Genomic DNA, 19,424 nt, shown 5'->3' on the forward strand with positions numbered 1-19,424 from the left:
ATGTGTACACCAAATTTTTATGCAGCTTTGGGCGTGCGCGAAGATGCGCCAATGAGGGAAATTTGCCAAGCGTAAGTGATTGAGCTGGGGTGGTTTTTGAAACAAAGTGAGGGGCGCATTCGGTTTGCGAACGGGAATCCATGGCCATGGAATGTAACGTCTTATCTGCCTGTTTCCCATTTTCCCTCCAGCTACCAGCAATATGCTCCACTATGTCATCCGGATTCGCAGGACTACGATGAGACGATGCTCCCGATCAAGGGACTCACGCAACAAGAGTACTGGCTGCTGATCAATGAAGCGTGCGAGGTTTTAAGTATGTTTGTAGATGTCACGTAAATCATCTCGCTGGTTTGAATCTAACATTCGAACAATTACTTTTGCTTCCACTTTCACCCAAACCCAAACAGCGAACGCAGAGTGGCGTGCCCGCTATAATGTTGGTACACTGAAGCAGCACTTCCCGGTGTATGAGTTCAGCGGCAACTGTTTGGAATTATACAAGTAAGTGTAACAGTGTACAAAATAGTCCCTTTTGTCGTCCAGTGCTGCAGTGCTAACGTTGGTCAGCTTTCTATTCTTGCTACGCAACGCAGAAATTTTGTTATCAATCCCTGTTCGTTCGCACTAATGCCGCCTGATGAAAACAACAATCAATCTCATGTGCTGAAGATAGGATCATTGTTGACGGTACCTTCATTGACTTTTTTTGTGGAGTTGGAAGTTGAAGAATTGTTCAATGGGACAACGAAAGAGATCACTTTCCCGAGAATCGATACCGTCGATGGCAGGTACCGTACGATAATTCAGACGTTGTCCATCCCAATCACACCGGACATGCGCCATGGTGGTGTCTTTGATTTGAAAGGTTTTGGCCATTGGGTCGATGATATGCGGAGTGATGTGTTGGTAGTGCTGCACCTAAAGCCACACAAAATGTACACCCTTGACGGGGATGATCTGGTGTGCAACATCATCGTACCACTGTCCATTGCATTGTTTGGTGGGATTCTGCAGATACAGTCGATTGACGGGAAGACCTTGACGACTGCCATATACCCACCATTCCCAACGGCATTTCCGTTGGTGAAACGGTTCGAGGGCGAAGGTTTGAAAACAGCCACTGGCCGCGGTAACCTGTTCGTAAATATATTTCGTAAGTTATGTGGTGCTATTACGAAGTCCTTGTGGAAGGAAAAAAGATAACCAAACCAACACACTCACCTCTATTTTTAGCCACCATACCCCGAGTGCCCAGATATCTGGTTCGCGACGCGGAACGCATCATACACGCGATCGAACGTAAGCAGTGAGCCATATGCACACCTGTACGCTCAACATCCGCCACACACTGTAGCGAGCGTAAAAATTCATCAATGGAACCGCCCGCGCGATTTCCCGCGTTATCACGTTGTTCCTGCTACTTCCCTCCAACACAGCGCCTTATAACACTTTATCTGTCAGTGGCGTAGTGAGGGAATGGTGTGTATGGGTGCATTTCCGTAAACAACACATTCCGCGTCACGCGACGGCGCGTTCATTTCTTACTTTATTATTTTCCTTACCACGCAAGTGTTTCACTATGACGTTAAGGTGTGTACCACAATGCCGGTACGATTCTTATTACAACACACACACACAATTTATCGATTACTTCCCACACAAGCACGCACGGATTAAGTCACGGTAAAGAACGGAATACAAATAAAAGCACTAACCGACTGAGTCGAGAACTGTTGCAGGATAGGCAGGAGCGGATAAAACTCGCATATTTTTAGCACACACCGTCGACGGGAGTGTTAACCTTGCAAACGGACAAGTTCAACCCTGGTAGAGGTCGGTTCCTCGGTTTCATGAGCGCAACACACTGAGAACAGTTGCCCGTAAAAGACTGTTCCGTGCACAACAGAAAGTTTGGTCCGTTTTATAACTGTTCACAAGTCGGTGTAAGAAAGATTCGAAGTTAACACTTAATCAGTCAACAGTTGGCTTATCATTAGCAAGTGGTGGTGCTTCAGTGGAGGTTGATAAGAAATTGTATATAGTTTGTGTGTGTACGGGTTCCGTCGAATATACGATACAGGTGGAGGTGTGGTTAATCTTTCTTTTTTTATTATTTCATTCAACATCAAGCAACAATTGTAGTTCATTATTTATAATCTTATGCGAGCAGAATATCAAAAAAATTTTGTATTCAATACACTGCATGTACGCATTCCTTATATCAATAAACTTCTTTTCATTCGATGTCGTAATACTTGCCCTAGTGCTACTCTTTTTTCTGTTTTATTGCCATCCAAGACCCTCAGCAAAACGTGACCTCTTTAGGCTGGTTCTATTTCGTTCTGCTCAACAATAATATCCATTTATGTTTAAGGTGGTCCTCTCGCTCTCACCGCCCAGAATGATGCAAACACCAAGAACGGTCCGCTTGGTACACGTTTGCTTCCAGAACCTGATTTCACGTGCGGTCATATCACCACTACCACCACCAGCATCGTACGGGTTTGCCCCATCTTCCAGCGCCGTGCAAACATCATCCCGCCGCACAAATACGATGCTGATCACGTCAACGATACGAGCTACAACGGCAAACGCACGATCCCGGCCTATTATTCGTCTGTTGAGCGCCACCACCAACAGTCCATTATCGTCCAACAGCACGTCCAGTGGTGTACAGAATCAGAACCGTAACGTAGCAAACGACTGCAAGCAGAAGCACAAGCATTTGGCCAGCTGTCCATACACTAGCAGGCAAGATTTTGGTGAGTTGAGGCGAAGGTGGTGAGGCGGTCCTGTATATTGGCATCTGCAAGGCAAACGATCTTCAAGATTTTTATGGTTTTATTTAAAAGTTGGATGTCTTGCGCAGAGACAAACAGGTCCAATTTGCATGTTTTGTGTAAGGTAAACAATGTAAACCTGTTTTTGAAACCGACCCCGTTGGTCTATCTTCTTTTCTGGGAACGACCACCAAAGGGCGGAATTTTTGCTAACTCGAAAAGGTAGACTTGGTAGATAGCGTTTGGCACTTTGCCTACGAGTGTCGGAGATAACCCCGACAAGAATGACACAAATACGTACTCCGGTTGGGTTCGGTTGCTCTTATCAGCATAGGGTTTCGGCTTGGTAACATACACCCAAATTGTAAGGCTCGATAATAGTCACACTTTCTCCGCAATCCGTCTGTTTACCGAGCGGATTGTAACGTATCGTCTTTATCCTGTGTTACAGAAACATCACCCTTCATCACGACACAGCACCGCAATATGAGTTCCAGTGTTGCCGCCAAACAAGGGCTTGTGGCCGTCGAAGAAGCACGCCGTTTCATGGTGGACTGTTTGGTGAAATCGAAGACACCGCTTGCCCACGCAAAACAGCAAGCCGATTTACTGCTGGAAGCGGACTATCGGGGACACTTTAGCCACGGTATGAACCGGCTCGAGATGTACATTAACGATCTGCACAAGAATGCGTGCAGCGGTGAAGCGGTTCCTACGATCCTCAACGAAACGCCCGCTACCGCTTGGGTTGATGGGAACAATGGGCTCGGTGCGGTGGTCGGTAACTTTTGCATGGATTTAGCAATCCGCAAAGCGAAGGAGGTTGGTGTTGGATGGGTTTGCGCTAAGCGTAAGTACCGGAAGTTACTGTGTGCCTAGAGGCACGAGTGCTAATAGATCTCCCTTAACTAAAAATTTGTAGGTTCGAATCATTACGGAATTGCTGGATGGTATACGCTGCGGGCGATGGATTCCGGTTGTATTGGCATGTCCATGACCAACACCTCCCCGCTGGCAAGTCCAACCCGCAGCAAAGAAGCAGCCCTAGGTACGAATCCTATTTCGGTTGGAGCCCCAGGAAAAGATGGCGATGGTTTCGTGCTCGACATGGCTACCACTGCTGTAGCGGTCGGAAAGGTAAACAGCGAAAAGCTGAACCACCTTCTGCGATCAATATTTATTCACATCCGGATCATCCGGTACAGATCGAAATGCAGCGGCGTAAGAATGAACCCATTCCGGTCGGTTGGGCACAAGGACCCGATGGACATCCGACGACGGACGCCAGCGTAGCATTCGACACCGCTTGTCTAATGCCACTGGGTGGAACGGAAGTAACCTCCGGTTACAAAGGGTACGGTCTCGGTGCGATGGTGGAAGTATTTTGCGGCATTCTGTCCGGAGCAAACTACGCCACGAAGATACGAAAGTGGACACACGCTGGGGCCGATTCGGAAGCCGATCTCGGCCAGTGCTTTGTTGCCATCAATCCGGCCTGTTTTGCGCCAGGATTTGAAGGACGGTTGTCGGATCTGAATAGCATTCTGCGCAATATGCCGATGGTAAGATGTATTTTATGCTTTGTATAATTTAGTGCACTAATGTGATTTGTGTTACGATTTATTTTAGACCGATCCAAACCATCCCGTGCTGGTTGCCGGTGATCCGGAACGTATGCACATGGCAAAGGTGGATAAGGATGGTGGACTTCCTTACCATGTTAACCAGATTAAGACCTGTACCGAGCTGTCGGAACGTTTGGGTGTGAAGCCGATTGATGTGATTTAATTCGCAGGCAATCAGTAGAATGAGCAATTCTGTCGAACGTGTCGAAGGTTTCAAGGTTTTCAACATATCAAATAATGTTTCTATGTTCATTGCGTTGCTGGAAGATTGTTTTTGCTATTTGCCAATGGTTAAGCTATGATTCAATAAAGTATTAAATAACATACCAACAAAAGATTCCCAGTATTTCTGGATATGTATTGTACTCTCAATATAAATCAAGCTGTTTGAAAGCGTTTGAAAAGTCCCAGAAGCAAAATTTTTATAAGAACACATAATATAAATTCATATAATCTAAAGAAACTTGATAATTTTAGCAAAATCTTGTGCAATTCAAAAAGGCACATGATTTCGAGTTTCCCACGTGTGTTTGTGGAAACTTGGCATTCCTACCCCTCGACAATAATAAAAAAAACAACACACCAAATGACAGTTCTCGCATGCTTCGATCGATACCAAAACAAACCTTTCCACCGCATACGAAACGCGCCTCAACAGAATCGGTAAAACGTGCTGCACCATGAAACTGCTTACGTACAATTTTCTCACTTCCAAGTGTATCCGTGGGGTAAAAGTTGGATATCCTCTGAAATTAAACGTAAGTAACGTGTTAGCCGGTAACATTGACGGTCCCCTAGGCGCTTACCAGACTATTTCCCTGCATCCCACAGATCTTGGAGAAGAAAGAAGTTAATGCTGATTTCAACTCGGAATTCATCACCCGAATGCTGCCAAGGTTGGAGTGGAGTGCAATCTGTGCGGCAGCAGCCAATGTAAGATCTCTTACCATTGATGGTTTGGCAATCTCTCAAACTGCTAATGTTTCTATTCTCACAGGTTGGGTCCGAGATTCCCAGCACCATGCCCACCGATATCCAGAACGATATGGAAACGCTGCAGAAACTTCATCACATTCTGCTGGAGGTGGACGTAGTCGAGGGTACGCTCGAGTGCCCCGAAACGGGACGCATTTTCCCGATCAACAAGGGTGTACCGAACATGTTGCTAAACGAGGATGAGGTTTAAGTGTGTTTTTGCATTTGTGCAAGCTTTTCCATCAGCTTTCCTACTTTATGTGCTATTCTGTAAGTTATTGTAACATAAACGTAACATTTGGCCGAGCGCTTTGGCCAAATAGCAATGTTGGTATGATGGTTTTGGTTATGATTTCGATTCGATCGTGATTGATGATAGATAACAGGTCAGGAAGTAGAATCAAATAAGTGGAAAAATGTAACCAAAACAATTAAACAATCAACTCCACCATTGCCGTAAACCGTTGTCGCTTTATTGTTCTTTAGTATGAATAGTGAACCGTGTGAGTGCATTTTCACGTCCCAGCACATCAAACATTTTGGAAGAAAGGTATGTATGTATGTATGTATTAGTAAGTAACACGCGCATGCAGATTGCGTGGAAAAAGGACGAATGATTTGCAGTTACTTCCATTGCAGTAAGGTACATTTTTGTCACACCGTATTATGATCCGATCGTATCGCAAGTAATAACGCAAATAGGGACAAAAAGGAATGAAGGATTATGCTTTCGAAATTAAGTTATCTTAATAACACTATAAACGAAAGTACTGAATACAACTTGCCAAACAAATGAGAACCGTTTCAACGTGTGTTGTTAAAAGATAATTTTCTACAAAAGAGATTCTGAAAGCGATCTTTGGTGGATTGCATGTTCTGGACATATCTGATTTCATCTCGCTAATATACACAAAATTACATCATCGTAAGAAATCTAACACCTTCTGTTCTGTCGCGCTGTCAAAGTATTAACACAGCTAACGATTCATTTCGCTTGAGTAGTCCCGTTTGCAAGTAATGTTTGAATTGTTTGGGAATTTTGGTGTACATTGCACGCGTACCAGCTGTACCGTTATGTGGCATCGCAAATATAGGCACAAAATAACGTACTATCAAAAGGGAACAGGCAAAGAGGCCAGCCATGCTCCCGTGCTCTCATTCAGCTCCCGTACGTACGTAGCAATACGCATTGATTGTATTGTTCATTTACTAGGATTTCGTGCGGCCGTGCGGATAAGTCTAAGTAGCGAACAACAAACTAGGCTGCAGCCATTAACAAACACTGCTGGCTGTCTGCTACCCAATCGCCGTATATATGATGCTAGTAAACTCGTTACCTCTGTTATACTATACTTTGTTGTGTTTTTAAACGGTTCTGCTAGAAAAATATTGTACCTAAATGATCGCGTCTCTATAGATATATCATAAGTTTGCAATAACAAATGTGCCGAGCTGCTTTCTTTTTTCCGCCCCTAGTGGTATGCAAATGTGCCGTCTAGGTGCATGTACTACAAATGGTGCCAGGATCTGTTGGACCAGTAGCTAACTGTCGCTGCTATACATCTAATTGAAAAGGGTGTCCCTATAAACGGTTCTAGTTTTTATCATGCTTTCATTTGAAATATCTCTCTTTGGAATGATTTACGCTACCGGTTGAAAAATTAAACTCAAGCTATTGATCGTGTCATGACAGCTATGTTTCCGATCTACGCTTTATAAAAAAAAGTTCTTAGTAAAGGAGTACTAAGTAAATAAGTAAAAACGAAGTAAGTAAATAACAGAACACGGGTATACATAGTAAGTCACACATAAAAATAGGCCATCGTCTTTAAAACGTTATCTGTCACAAAAATTGGCACCCGTTTGAATGGAATTATTGGTGTAAATGCGTAGAATGACAAGAAACCATATGGCACGTTGAAGTCGGTGTGGAATTAACATCGAATAGAACCAACATCAACCTTCTCCTCTACATACTTCGGTACATTTTCTTTAACCTTCTCTTAGTACAGTCATTTTCGTTTTATCTAAACAGTGTCACAACTAGGAATGAATTCCAACACTCTAACATTACACATTGCGCAAGTTGCGCCTTATCTGCCAATTTGGGGGCCTACATTTATCGAAACATCACGTTAATTTTGGATGGATTTGGAAAATTGGGGAGAATACAAAAACAGAAACGACCGAATGTTCCAGGAGGCGAAGAATCGGTTCCATTCCTCCGGCAGAACATCTTACGTGTTCCACAACTAGTTACACTTCACGTCCGCTTTCATCAGCTGTGTGTACATGCTGCCCTTCGCTAGCGAACCGACCGGACCCTTGCAAAGCTCCGCATTTGGACCGTGCGCTTTGTACGTGCGCTCCGTACGTATCGTGCGGTCGGGGCCAGTTGCCTTCTTTTGACTGCCTTTGGCAAGATCCGGATTGGCACCGTTCCAGGTGACGTAGTCGGTACTGAAATGAACGATTTAGAGCACATTACAACAGGCCAGGTGGGACACAACAGATTGATAAGGGTTTATCTTACAGCAGCAAATCATCGTTCGGGCCCTTGAATAGCTTCATGTTCGGTCCCTTGGTGGGTATGCGAGACGCTAGCTGGGACGATTTGCTATCCATTTTGCCATCGGAACCCTTGCTTGCCATCTCGCTGGATTCGTCTTCCGAGGAGGATGTTCTAAAAATAGAATACCTAAACATTACACCGCATGGGACGAACACCAGAAAATGTAATGCCAAGGACAGTGGGAGTAAAGAGAGAACAGAGAACGTGATAATGATAGCGAGCGAAAGAGCACGAAGAAAGAACGAGACAGAGAGAAAGAGAGAGATCGCGCACGATTGCGCAAAAAGGACAAAAACCAAGAGCAAGGATAATGTGTGTGTGTGATGAGATACGAAATGGAACGTGAATGCAATTTGTCCACAGCAGGACAATACTTTTAGGAGCGGGGTTAAAACATTCTTACACTCCCTGGTGCTAAGTTCTGCATGCGTCTAACGGTAGTAACTACTACTTAAGGTATGTACACGAGGAGGTTACTATATCCTCAAAATAAACCCGCCAGTACTATGTCCCACGATGTTTTGGACCCGGAGGCGAATCCGAACTGTGCAAAGTATCTTAAACAACAACCATAGTTAGTGAAAAGTGGCAGAAACGATTTACACAGCAATTAGGGTAGATTATCTATGCCGTACTACGAATACTCACATACCAGCGTTTGCGTTTTCTTGGTGACGGGCGAAGATAACGTGCATAATGATAAGGGAATTTTGGGAATGATTGAATGATAAAAAAAAAAAACTGTTATGATGTTAGTGTGGACGTATTGATAGCTTCACACTCTTGTTACAAATCGATGAGTTCTTCATTCAGACACCTCAAAGGGTCTTGGACGGGTAGTTTTGGGTCTCATTAACGTAACTACTGCTAGTAAAATGAAATATTCAAATGGATTATTATGGACCGAAAAACATTAGTGTAATTAGTGATTTGAAACTGATGCTAAGTTGAGTAGTCCTAACTTGACCCTTCCGCCATCAGAATATATAAGCTCCAAAGCTCAATAAATTGTACAAACGAAGAACTTTTACACTCTAACTTTATATATTGGGTACTCAAGACAATAAGGTTATATGAAGCCTTTCCCAAGACAAAATGTGCTTACATAAAAGAATTCAACATATGAAAAAAAGCGTTACTTAGTCTGTTGTATAATCTGATATTTTAAATTAGGTAAGAATTGTGATCATACAATTTTTCTTTTTAACAAAGGTATATTAAAGTAATATATATCAACTACAATATTTATATCAACTTTCAAAGTCAAAGAAAGCCAGAAATGACTGGCCTAGATAAGCCTAGAAAAGTCATTCTTATGAATCTTCAGCAAGGAGTCATTCATATCAGGAGTAAACTCTCAAAAGATTCATGACTGCTCAGAAATAGAATAAAGATTCATATTCATTCATTCAGTTCAAAGATTCTTTCAGATTCAATCATTTAATTTTCATGAATCAGCTTTACCCCTTAATCTAATCTACACAAATCACTAACTTAATCTAAATATTGTTAGATCACAATTATTAGTTGCCTATTTTTGATTATATACAGTATTGGTCCAAAAGGCCTTCCATCGCAAACCTTCATCCTTCACCTGTTATCTTCATGTTATATGCTAATTAAACTCAATCAATAGTGCAATTTGGAATCAAAATTAAAGTGAAATCGAAAGCATACGCAATAACGCACCACACTAACGAACTAGCATGAGAAATGTAAACATCTGAGTGAGATTTGATAGTTGGAATTCTGTTTTAGTACATTTAGTAAATAACCGTTCGCGCGCTTCAGCGTGACCACAAACCGGGGGACACGAAACAATCAACAACAAAGTAATTATAAACCATAGAGCATATCTAAAAGAACACACACATAGATACACGTAAAATACACACACGGAAGATAGGAAAATATTATAACGAAGGTGATGGGTGAAACACACTAGTCGGAAGTAAAAGATCATACTTTGCGTGATCGGTTTTGGCTTTCGGGCGGTTCTGCTTGCCAACACCAACCGCACCGCTGCGTGCACCGCTTTCTCGCACCTTCGCGGACGGATAGTCGGGGGATGAGTCATCGCCGGGGGTATTATCGCTGCTGGATGACTCCTCCGTCGTACCGGGTGGGCTCGTTTCCGGATCGGAACATTTGGCCGTGGCAGTTGACCCCATTACTTCTTGCTTGTCTGTTGGCTTAATACCATCCACCGTGGTTGACCCTGGATCCTGGGAACTTCCTGCTGCTGCTACGGCCGATGGCGATGAAGCAAGCACACCTCCATCGTGGGCACGTTTGGCCAGCGGTGTGCGGGGTTGTGACGAAGCGGTGCTATTGCTTCGACTGCAACATATTTGGTGCACGACGGTAAGCAACAACCACACAAACATAGAGAGAGAGATAAAGAGAGAAGGAGAGTCCACACACAAACACGCGGGCGGTAAAGAACATGAGCGTGGTGATGCGGTGGTGTAATATCACACGTGATGCGTGCCACCAGAAACACACACACATAAAAAAACAGATTTGAATTTGAACGATTGTTGAACGATTTGTTCAAGGGTTAGAGGCAAAACATTGTTGTTAAGGACAAAGGCGTGGATCATTTTTGGCAATATTGCGTCAAGATTGTTGTTGATAGTTTCCAGTATTGAAGCATTTTTTAAATTTTGATTGCACACAAATTTCAATAATTTCGCGTAATATGTGTTGGGGCCGGACATGATTTCAATGTTGGATGAAAAGAAAGAAAAAACGAGAACGAGAATGAAGATAGAAGAGAAGAAGAGAGAGAGATAGAAATAATGTACAGGATATGCGTATTTCGTAGATAGATTCGCATTTAAATGTCTGTTATGGCAACCTAAAGCAGCTATCAGTGATGTGGGGCACTCTGTTACCGGCGATGCTTCTATACACGATCGCGCGATCATCGCTTAGATCAAGCTTTCTAATTCATTACGTTATGCGCGAGGGATGCGATTGTGTTGGTGCATCGTTTGTGAAAACGAATCTCCGCAGCGGACTTATGGACAGCAGCGTCACTAAAAGCGCATGAGACGCATGCAGATGGAAGAAACTAGGACACGATACGTTCGGGAAGGGCAACAGCTTCGCAAAAAAGGAAACGATACGAAATACATAAACGAAAGAATACACAGCACGGTGGTGCTTGGTGAAGCGGCTTTTTTTGCAAGGAAAATACTCTACTGACACTAATAACACACGCACACACGCTAGTGAATTTCCGGTTGATGAGCTATAAAATCCCTCTTAAACTATCGAAATGCTAACACTAAAGCTTTCTTCCCATTCTAATGAAAATCTTTTGATTCATCCGGCTCTGTTAACAGATCAAATTAAGGACTAGAGAGAGAGAAACAGGGCTTCGCAGCACATAATGCATTTAGTGTGCAATTGTTGCAGCTTTGCTGTTCGTCAGCTCACTTTAAAGCTTGCGTTTGTATTCAACCCCGCTGTACCTACCTTGGCCCAGCACTTCCTGAACCGCGCGCATTTTCCTTGTCCTCTTCGGATTTGTGCGGTGCCTCAATCTTGACACTTTTCTTCTTATCCTTATCCTCCTGGATAACAATGTTGAGTATCTTTTTGGCGCGCTCCTCCGAATAGTCCACACTTTCCAGCGCCATTAGAATGATTTTCTCCGGCGTATCCTTATACTTTGTCTGCAGGCGTGATTTAACTAAAATTACACAAAATGGAAGTGTAAACCAAAAACATGCTCCCCCAAAGTAGATACCCTTTACCGGTTACTTACTTTTCTTCTTTTCCTCCGGTGACTTTAGCTTCGGTGTTGGCGTTTTCTGTTCCTCCTTTTTGTCATCTTCGGTAGCTTGCGATGTGCCGGTACCTTTGCGCGATGCGGAATTACGCTGCGGAATCGGTTGTTCGCGCTTATCGTAACCCATCGATAGCAACTGCTGGGAAGCGGTCTGTACGTTATTGTCCGCGTTAGCCAGTACGTCGAGGATGAGCGTTTCTTCCGCCTTCGGAAAGATGCTTTTCATGTATCTAACAGGGGCAAGGAAAAACGAAATTGGTATGTTAGTTATAAACATTAACGTTGAGAATACTAATTTTGCTAAAATAAAAAAAGGGTTGTTTTATCTAGCAAAACATGAACAAAACACAAGAGAAAACTGAAATCATCTTCTGCCATATAACATCCAACACATATAAGAACATGCAAGGGGAAGAGAAAAGAAAAACGTTGAGGCTTAAAACATACGAAACAAATGAAGCCAAAATAAAACAAAAAAATAAATATATAAAAGTGTAACTTAACGCTTCATAAACGCTTGACCTAAACACTAGCAAAGAGTGAGGGAAAGCATAAAACAACAGAACACAACGACTAAACCCAGTCACTAGCATCCACAAGCAGGCAGTAAAAGTAGAACGCGTTTAGTTTAGAAACCTCAGCTTCATCTTCGGCGACGAGTGTGGTTTCGGTGAGCTGCGATAACCGTCCCCCGGTCCGTTCCGTGGCGATCCGTATCCACCACCGTACCCGCCAGCATAGCTACCGCTGGCACCGCTGGCCGGCCGCGGTACGGGGCTTCCCGTCCGTGAGCTGGACATTTCGCTGCGTCCTCCCAGTACCGGTGTCATCTGGAACGCGGACACAACGCCCATGGCCGTGTTGTGGAACGGGCGATGACCGAGCGGTGGCGTCGAGTAGGGGCCCGGCGTCGTTAGCGGATGTTTCTCCACCTGCAGTGCGCTTATTACGACCGCCTCTCGGTTGTAGTACCTGCCAGTACGTCGAACGTAGTTTGTTGTGTATGTGGGTGTGTGGGTCAGGAAGGAAGGAAGCGCAAGTTTTGCGACACGGTAGTACACGCACAAGTATTGCAAACACGTGAGCCAAGCGGGAGTATTTGTTTTTTGTTTGTTATTGTTAGATTAACACGGTTAACGAGAGCGCATTGAAGGATAGAGAATGATTACGGAAGAGTTAGCGTGCGAGTTAGATTTAGAACATAAATTGAAACAAATACGTGTATGTGTGTGTAAAGTGTTAGTAAAACATGGCCGAACAAAGCATTAGACTGCGTGAAATATTTCAAAACTTTGCTTCAACTAGTTTTAAGGGAAGCAATAGTAGCAGCTGTGTGTAAGCACATTGCAACAACCACAATCCTTCCAGCAATGGCCGTGATAGAAGTGAGACAGCAGGTGATACAGCAACTAAAAATAGTAACAGATCATACAACAACTCTCTCTTGTAGTGCTTGCGGCAAAAACCAAAGATCAAAGATATCAAGCTGCAAGCGCGCTCGTCGCATAAGAATCCACTGCCACAGTGCCACGGAAAGAAACAGGAAAAGCAAAAGCTTAGCTAATTAAGGCGACAGTGGCGCCAGAGCTTGTGTAACTGAGCGGTGCAAGACAGAATGAAAGAGAGATGCAAACAAGGATGTGCTTTGATGTAGACGGAAGGGTGGGCATAAAGCATCACACAGCATTACAAACACCGAGAACGGACGGTAAACCACAACACACGTGCCCGTGTTTGTTGTAACAGACAACGGAAGGCTTCGGTGGGGTGTTTGTGTGTCCTTACTAATAGGCTGTTGCTATTTTTATACGAGGAAGTACACTCCGCTCTTCAGTAGTTTTTTTTTTCTCTTGATGAAAACATTTTTTGAAGTGTCTAGCATTTTGCAAACTTTCCCCGTAGTCCATGTGACACTCCGTTTGAAATTTACTGGACCGAAAAGTGAAACAGTGTCAGTGGGACTTAAAAACTTCAAATAAGATTATCTCGAATCATATTTTCAATACTGACGGACATTGAAACTAGAAACCAGTTCGTTCGATTAAAACGTTCGATTTTAAGCTGAATACAGCCCAATATCTTCTGTCATCGTACGTGGTCGATGCTTTCATCTTAAGTTCTTTTTTTATATTTTTTTTTGTTCAATGGTTATAAGTTCTGTTCGTAAATGGAGTTGACTAGGAGTCCATTCTATATGGAATTTTTAATATTTCCCAGTGTCTAAGCGTCCGTTCTGGAACATATATGTTTAGTCTCTTTCACAAATTTGGCACCTGAGCTACCTGTCGTCGGTGATATAGTGGCTGTAAACCTAGTAGTGGGCAGCGGTCTAGCTACGGTCTAGATATGACTAGTACGACAAAACCACGAAACATTACGAAGAGCTAGCCTAGTAAACCTGCGCTGAATCGACCCTAGTCTGTTAGTCCAACATGCAGAAGAAAGCTTCCTAGTTACATCCAAGTTAGCTAATATTGAACGAACTATCGAGGCACAAACTTAGGCCTTAGGCACATCCGGTCATTAAAGTCTTTTGCGTTCCTGATTATGAAGTCTAGCATTCGATTTGTCTTATCTATCAGAGTACGCTACAAAGTACAGAAGTACTAATTTACAGTCAAAAATGGTTCCAACGTCACGAATTTCAAAGTCCTCACCCTTAATTACGTTGCCCTTAAGACATGTAATTTTGACATAAACAAATTCTTTGGTCTGAATTGCCCAACGTCCAACTTTCTTGCCAGCAATATGGCAGGATAAACATATGTATTCTATTTTTGTCACACATTTATGTAAAGCTTTTAGAATAAAAAATCCCAAAAATCCAATTTTAAGATCAAAAGAGTGTACTGCCCCTCTAAATGCATTATCTACTTAACGAGATTCGAAGTCTTCTTTAAACTACTATATTTTTTGTGTTATATAGTATTACAATTAGTATTGCAGTCATTTCAATGACACCAACTACTACAAAACTGAATCAACAGCACAAAGCCAACAACATTCTTTGATCCATTCAATTCAAATAAAGAAGCTTTCCATTTGATACTGTTTTAAAGTAACTTGAGGATTGTTCAATTTTAAACTCTTTTACCAAGTCCCTAATTGTTTAGTTGCCTGCTATTAACTAGTGTTTAAAGACGAGAGTGTTTTGCATATATGTCAGCCTTTGTATGCCTGTTGTGTGTACGTGTGTGCGTGTGTACGAAAGTGATGCTGGACACTTTCGATTGAAGCTTTCCGTTCACTTAGAACGCTCTCATACTCACTTCTTCAACAGCATCCGGATGTGGGTTTCCGGTACGGTAGGGAACATGGAGTTAATTTTAGCCACCGTTAGATCGGTTTCCGCTGCCGTCACGTTCGTCGTGAACGTGGTCTCCACCATGCCCTGCCGTCCGAGTCCCATGCGCGGGCTGGTACGTACCATCGGAGACATTTCCTGCGCAAAGAAGAAAAATTAATGCAATTACTAAACGGGTAAAAGGTTTGGTTTTGTCACTAAAAAAAACCTGTCCTATGTATTAGCATAAATAGAGAACGAAATGAAAAACCAAACACAAACAACAGGTATGGATGGATGGAGACGCATGGTGGGTTGTAGTACTTACGATGTGCTGCTGCTGTTGCTGCTGAAGCTGTTGCTGTTGCAGTCTTTGGGCAAGGTTTGGGCTAGCATTAAGGCTAGGCACACCGGAGGGTGGATTCTGGAAGGCGGCCTGGGCTGGATAGAACGAGTTACTCGAAGGGTACACATGATAGGGAGAACCATGCACTGGCTACGTTTTGCCGAATCGTGTTGGTACGGTCCAATTTTACGGAGTGGGTGAACATTAGCATTAGCGGCAGTACAGTTTCGGGGTTTGGCGGACGACGTATGACAATGCGGTTACAGAGTACACAATGTACACGGATTGATGACACGGGACACAGTCAGATATAGCGGGCAATACGAATACATAGGCGCCATAGAAAGAAAGATCGAGAGAAAGGCATAGAAATGAATTGAAGAGGAGCTTTTACATAGAAACAGCACATATACACTAATCGAAACAGAGTACACTAGGTATAGAAAAGAGTTGGTTCCAAGTTGCAACATGATACATCTACAAACATGTTCGTACGACACCACCCTTCCCTTCCTTCCATCTTCTTTCTTCTCATTAACTCATCCCGTCCCCTTCCGGAAAGAGTGCCAACGGGGCACTTGATGCACTCGCGACGAGTGCAGAAGGGTCCTCGCGAGTACACCCCCAAGCATTGGTTGGGCTTCCCAGGCTCAAGGATCGTTTGTCGAAACGCACGGAGCATGGTGACACACATTCGCCACCTACCTGCATGGAAATGCTGTCGTTAGAGATGTGAAGTGGTGCTCCAGTTTGCAGCTGGCGGATCCTGGCCCGCGGGTCCTCCCATTGCGTCGTTTTGGTGAACAGGTTCACATAGTAGCTGCACGAAATGACACAGATAACAAGCATATGAGTTATGCAACAACACAACCGCCCGACACAAACACACACACACACACAGCCACACATCCAGATAAGTTCCGCTCCAGGGAACGTCCTTATCGCCATGTTGGATTTTTTCACCCAAACACATTTTTCAACACATTTCACGCCCTTTGTGTACATGTGTGCTTATGGTTTTATCTGATTCACATAAACATTTACACCAACTGTCTGCCATACTTACTAGCGACCTGTTCTGGAATCGTATTTACAGTCCCAACCGGGCGGTAACCCTATTTGGTCCATTTGCTCGGACATGCTTTTCACTGCACGCTTCTGCTCAGATTGATGAAATTGTTATGCTTCGATGTTGTGTTTCACGGGTGTTGGATTGTGTGCGACTGCGCAGAATTCAATGCTTGCGTGTGGCAAGGCAAAGCAAACGCGGGCAGGCAAGCCGAACTGGTTGACACAAATTTGCAACAAAATAAGGCAATTTCTATCAAAACCACATGTTTCCGATCGATGACAAAGGTTCAAAGGTTGAATTAATGTATTGCACTATTGTAGTGGATTTCAAATATGCTTTACGCGCGGGAAAACATAACTGCCGAACCCAGTAAAATCGAAACACCAACTTTGTTTATAAATAACGGTGACGTCATTGCCGACCGTCGTCAAATGTCAAAAAGTTTCGTGCAGTTCGGCTTTATCTGAAATTCTAAGCATTTTAATTTTTGTGATAAAATGCAAGTTGTTTGAAAAAGGTCTTACATTTATAATTTGTTGCATAAGAAAAAAAGCTTCCTTTTCAAGATCCATACCATTTTCCATATTTAAAGTATTTTTTTATTCCAAAAAAAATTGACATTTATTGTCACTTCCATGCCCGCTATAATCATGCATGACCGCACACAGTGTTCATCGACAATAAAAAACAACTCACGAATTCCTGGCAAGTGAGAACAAAATCATCAAAAATGTGCCATTAAATCGAACAAAACTGCCCAAAACCATCGACAAATGTTTCTTTAGCACGTAAAGTTGTGTTTCACATAGTTATCCAGCACTTCCAAGCGGCAGAGAGGGGAGAAAAACGTTTCTCTAAAGCCAACACACCAAACCACCCAATCATACGTGTGGGAGTTCCGGAAAACACCCGTATAAAAAAACATCTGTTTCGGAAAAGAGAACAGTGAAATAACATTAGAAAATGGAAGATATTTTCCATTGGTGTCGTGAAGGAAACTCGATCCAGGTGCGTCTGTGGCTGGACGACACGGAACATGATATGAATTTGGGGTAAGTTTTCCCTGTTGCCAGAACCAGCTGTCATATGGGGTGTTGCGGGCGATACCCATAAACGGAAGAAAATTGCAACAGGTGCAAAACGTACAAAAACGAAGCATTTTGTGTAACTTTCACTTCAAGTAAGATATAACAATTGATGTTAAAGCGATTTCGGTAAAAGATATGCGCTGAAGAGATTCGCCTTCCGTTGCAACATATGACGTCATGTTGTGTTGACGAAGATTTCGAACGCGCAATGGGATTGTTCATTGTGAGGTATCGGGAGGCGTGTATGAATGAAATGAACCCACACACTGCTCATAGTAAACGCGTTTGTTTATGTTCATCCGGGGAAGGCGTGATTTTGGGCGCGTCATGAACGATTCGAATATTTTTAGCAAATGTGACTAATGCGGTTCGTTCGTTTTTTCTTTTCCTTTGTTTTTAGTGATGATCATGGGTTTAGCCCATTGCACTGGTGCGCCAAGGAAGGACATACCAAGCTGGTGGAGATGTTGCTGCACCGTGGCGCACGGGTTAATGCAACAAACATGGGCGACGATATACCTCTTCACCTGGCATCTGCCCATGGCCATTATGATATTGTGCAGCTGGTGCGGGAACATTGAAGCATAAATATGATAGAAAATGTGGAATAAGTATTTTTCGTGTCTGCTTTCCAGCTTATACGCCATCGATCGGATGTGAATGCGGCGAATGAGCACGGAAACACGCCACTGCATTATGCATGCTTCTGGGGCTATCAAGCCATTGCGGAGGAGTTGGTTAATAATGGTGCATTGATTTCGTTAGCCAACAAGGACGGTGACACACCGTTGGATAAGGCGAAAACGTTACTAGCTACACGGTGAGTAATAACTATCTCAAACCGCACAGCTTGTTCGATGAATGTGCTAATTTTGAGGTATAATCACACATTTTACTTTGCAGTTTACACAATCTGGCGGTTGAAAGTGGACAGGAGCTGAAGAAAATTAGCTTCAAGGATCAGGGCTGGTCGGGCATGAAGACGCGCTCCCGCGATGCCACACTGTCTCGTTTCAAGGGCATCAACATCCAGGAGCTGACACTTCACAACAAGGTCGCGATAACGCCCGGCGGTGAAACATGGCGTGGCCGCTGGCAGAACAACGAAATCATTGCAAAGATTCTGGCGATACGCGAGTGTACCGCGCGTGTGGCGCGCGATTTCAACGAAGAGTTTCCGAAGCTACGAATTTTCTCCCATCCCAACATTTTGCCCGTCCTCGGTGCGTGCAATGCACCGTCGAATCTGATCGTTATCAGCCAGTACATGCCACGCGGTTCACTGTACGATTTGCTACACGGTACGGCCGGAATCGTGGTCGACACGGCACAAGCTGTCCGATTTGCGCTCGATATTGCACGCGGTATGGCGTACCTGCACTCGCTCGAACGCATCATCCCGGAGTATCATCTGAACAGCTTCCACGTTATGGTGCGTATAGCAATTGTGCTTGCACTCAATTACAAGTGAAGTATTGTATTTATTTGATTGCTTTGTTACAGATCGACGATGATCTTACCGCGCGTATCAACATGGCAGACGCAAAGTTCTCGTTCCAGGAGCGAGGCCGCGTTTATCAGCCCGCCTGGATGAGCCCGGAAATGTTGCAGAAAAAGCGCAGCGAACGCAACTGGGAGGCGGCCGATATGTGGAGCTTTGCAATCTGCATCTGGGAGCTGGCAACGCGTGAAATCCCGTTCGCCGATCTGACCCCGATGGAGGCGGGTATGAGGATCGCTACGGAGGGTTTGCGGGTAACGATCCCGCCCGGTACTTCGCCCCATCTGGCGAAGCTAATCAAAATCTGCATGAATGAGGACCCGGGCAAGCGCCCAACGTTCGATATGATCATACCAATACTCGACAAAATGAAGCGTTAA

General features: G+C 43.8%; 5 protein-coding genes across 5 annotated transcripts; 4 read left to right on the plus strand and 1 right to left on the minus strand.

Annotated features, from left to right (window-relative positions):
* Positions 1 to 2,319, plus strand: LOC128712777 (curved DNA-binding protein-like). The gene is given in 7 exon segments (XM_053807649.1): positions 1 to 71; positions 192 to 316; positions 411 to 504; positions 597 to 1,156; positions 1,259 to 1,365; positions 1,367 to 1,459; positions 2,302 to 2,319. Coding segments are annotated over 7 exon segments (1,068 nt in total).
* An 88-nt stretch (positions 2,320 to 2,407) lies between these two features.
* LOC128711029 (uncharacterized oxidoreductase YjmC) lies at positions 2,408 to 4,571 on the plus strand. The gene is made up of 5 exons (XM_053805897.1): positions 2,408 to 2,765; positions 3,235 to 3,633; positions 3,706 to 3,920; positions 3,989 to 4,345; positions 4,413 to 4,571. Exons 1-5 carry the CDS (start codon positions 2,408 to 2,410, stop codon positions 4,569 to 4,571), a joined length of 1,488 nt encoding a protein of 495 aa, XP_053661872.1.
* Positions 4,572 to 5,088: 517 nt separating this feature from the next.
* Positions 5,089 to 5,594, plus strand: LOC128714202 (multifunctional methyltransferase subunit TRM112-like protein). Its single transcript, XM_053809077.1, has 3 exons — positions 5,089 to 5,175; positions 5,249 to 5,341; positions 5,406 to 5,594. The coding sequence occupies exons 1-3, from the start codon at positions 5,089 to 5,091 to the stop codon at positions 5,592 to 5,594; spliced, it is 369 nt and encodes a 122-aa protein (XP_053665052.1).
* A 2,041-nt stretch (positions 5,595 to 7,635) lies between these two features.
* On the minus strand, positions 7,636 to 16,523 carry LOC128711653 (muscle M-line assembly protein unc-89). The gene is made up of 10 exons (XM_053806536.1): positions 16,450 to 16,523; positions 16,089 to 16,203; positions 15,366 to 15,533; positions 15,024 to 15,196; positions 12,391 to 12,726; positions 11,731 to 11,984; positions 11,439 to 11,655; positions 9,921 to 10,295; positions 7,917 to 8,081; positions 7,636 to 7,843 (listed from the first exon to the last, which is right to left on the minus strand). Exons 1-10 carry the CDS (start codon positions 16,521 to 16,523, stop codon positions 7,636 to 7,638), a joined length of 2,085 nt encoding a protein of 694 aa, XP_053662511.1.
* Positions 16,524 to 17,418: 895 nt separating this feature from the next.
* On the plus strand, positions 17,419 to 19,424 carry LOC128716293 (integrin-linked protein kinase). Its single transcript, XM_053811214.1, has 5 exons — positions 17,419 to 17,507; positions 17,944 to 18,109; positions 18,179 to 18,363; positions 18,447 to 18,975; positions 19,047 to 19,424. The coding sequence occupies exons 1-5, from the start codon at positions 17,419 to 17,421 to the stop codon at positions 19,422 to 19,424; spliced, it is 1,347 nt and encodes a 448-aa protein (XP_053667189.1).

The sequence above is a fragment of the Anopheles marshallii genome, chromosome 3 (assembly GCF_943734725.1).
Source record: "Anopheles marshallii chromosome 3, idAnoMarsDA_429_01, whole genome shotgun sequence".
NCBI classification, from domain to species: domain Eukaryota; kingdom Metazoa; phylum Arthropoda; class Insecta; order Diptera; family Culicidae; genus Anopheles; species Anopheles marshallii.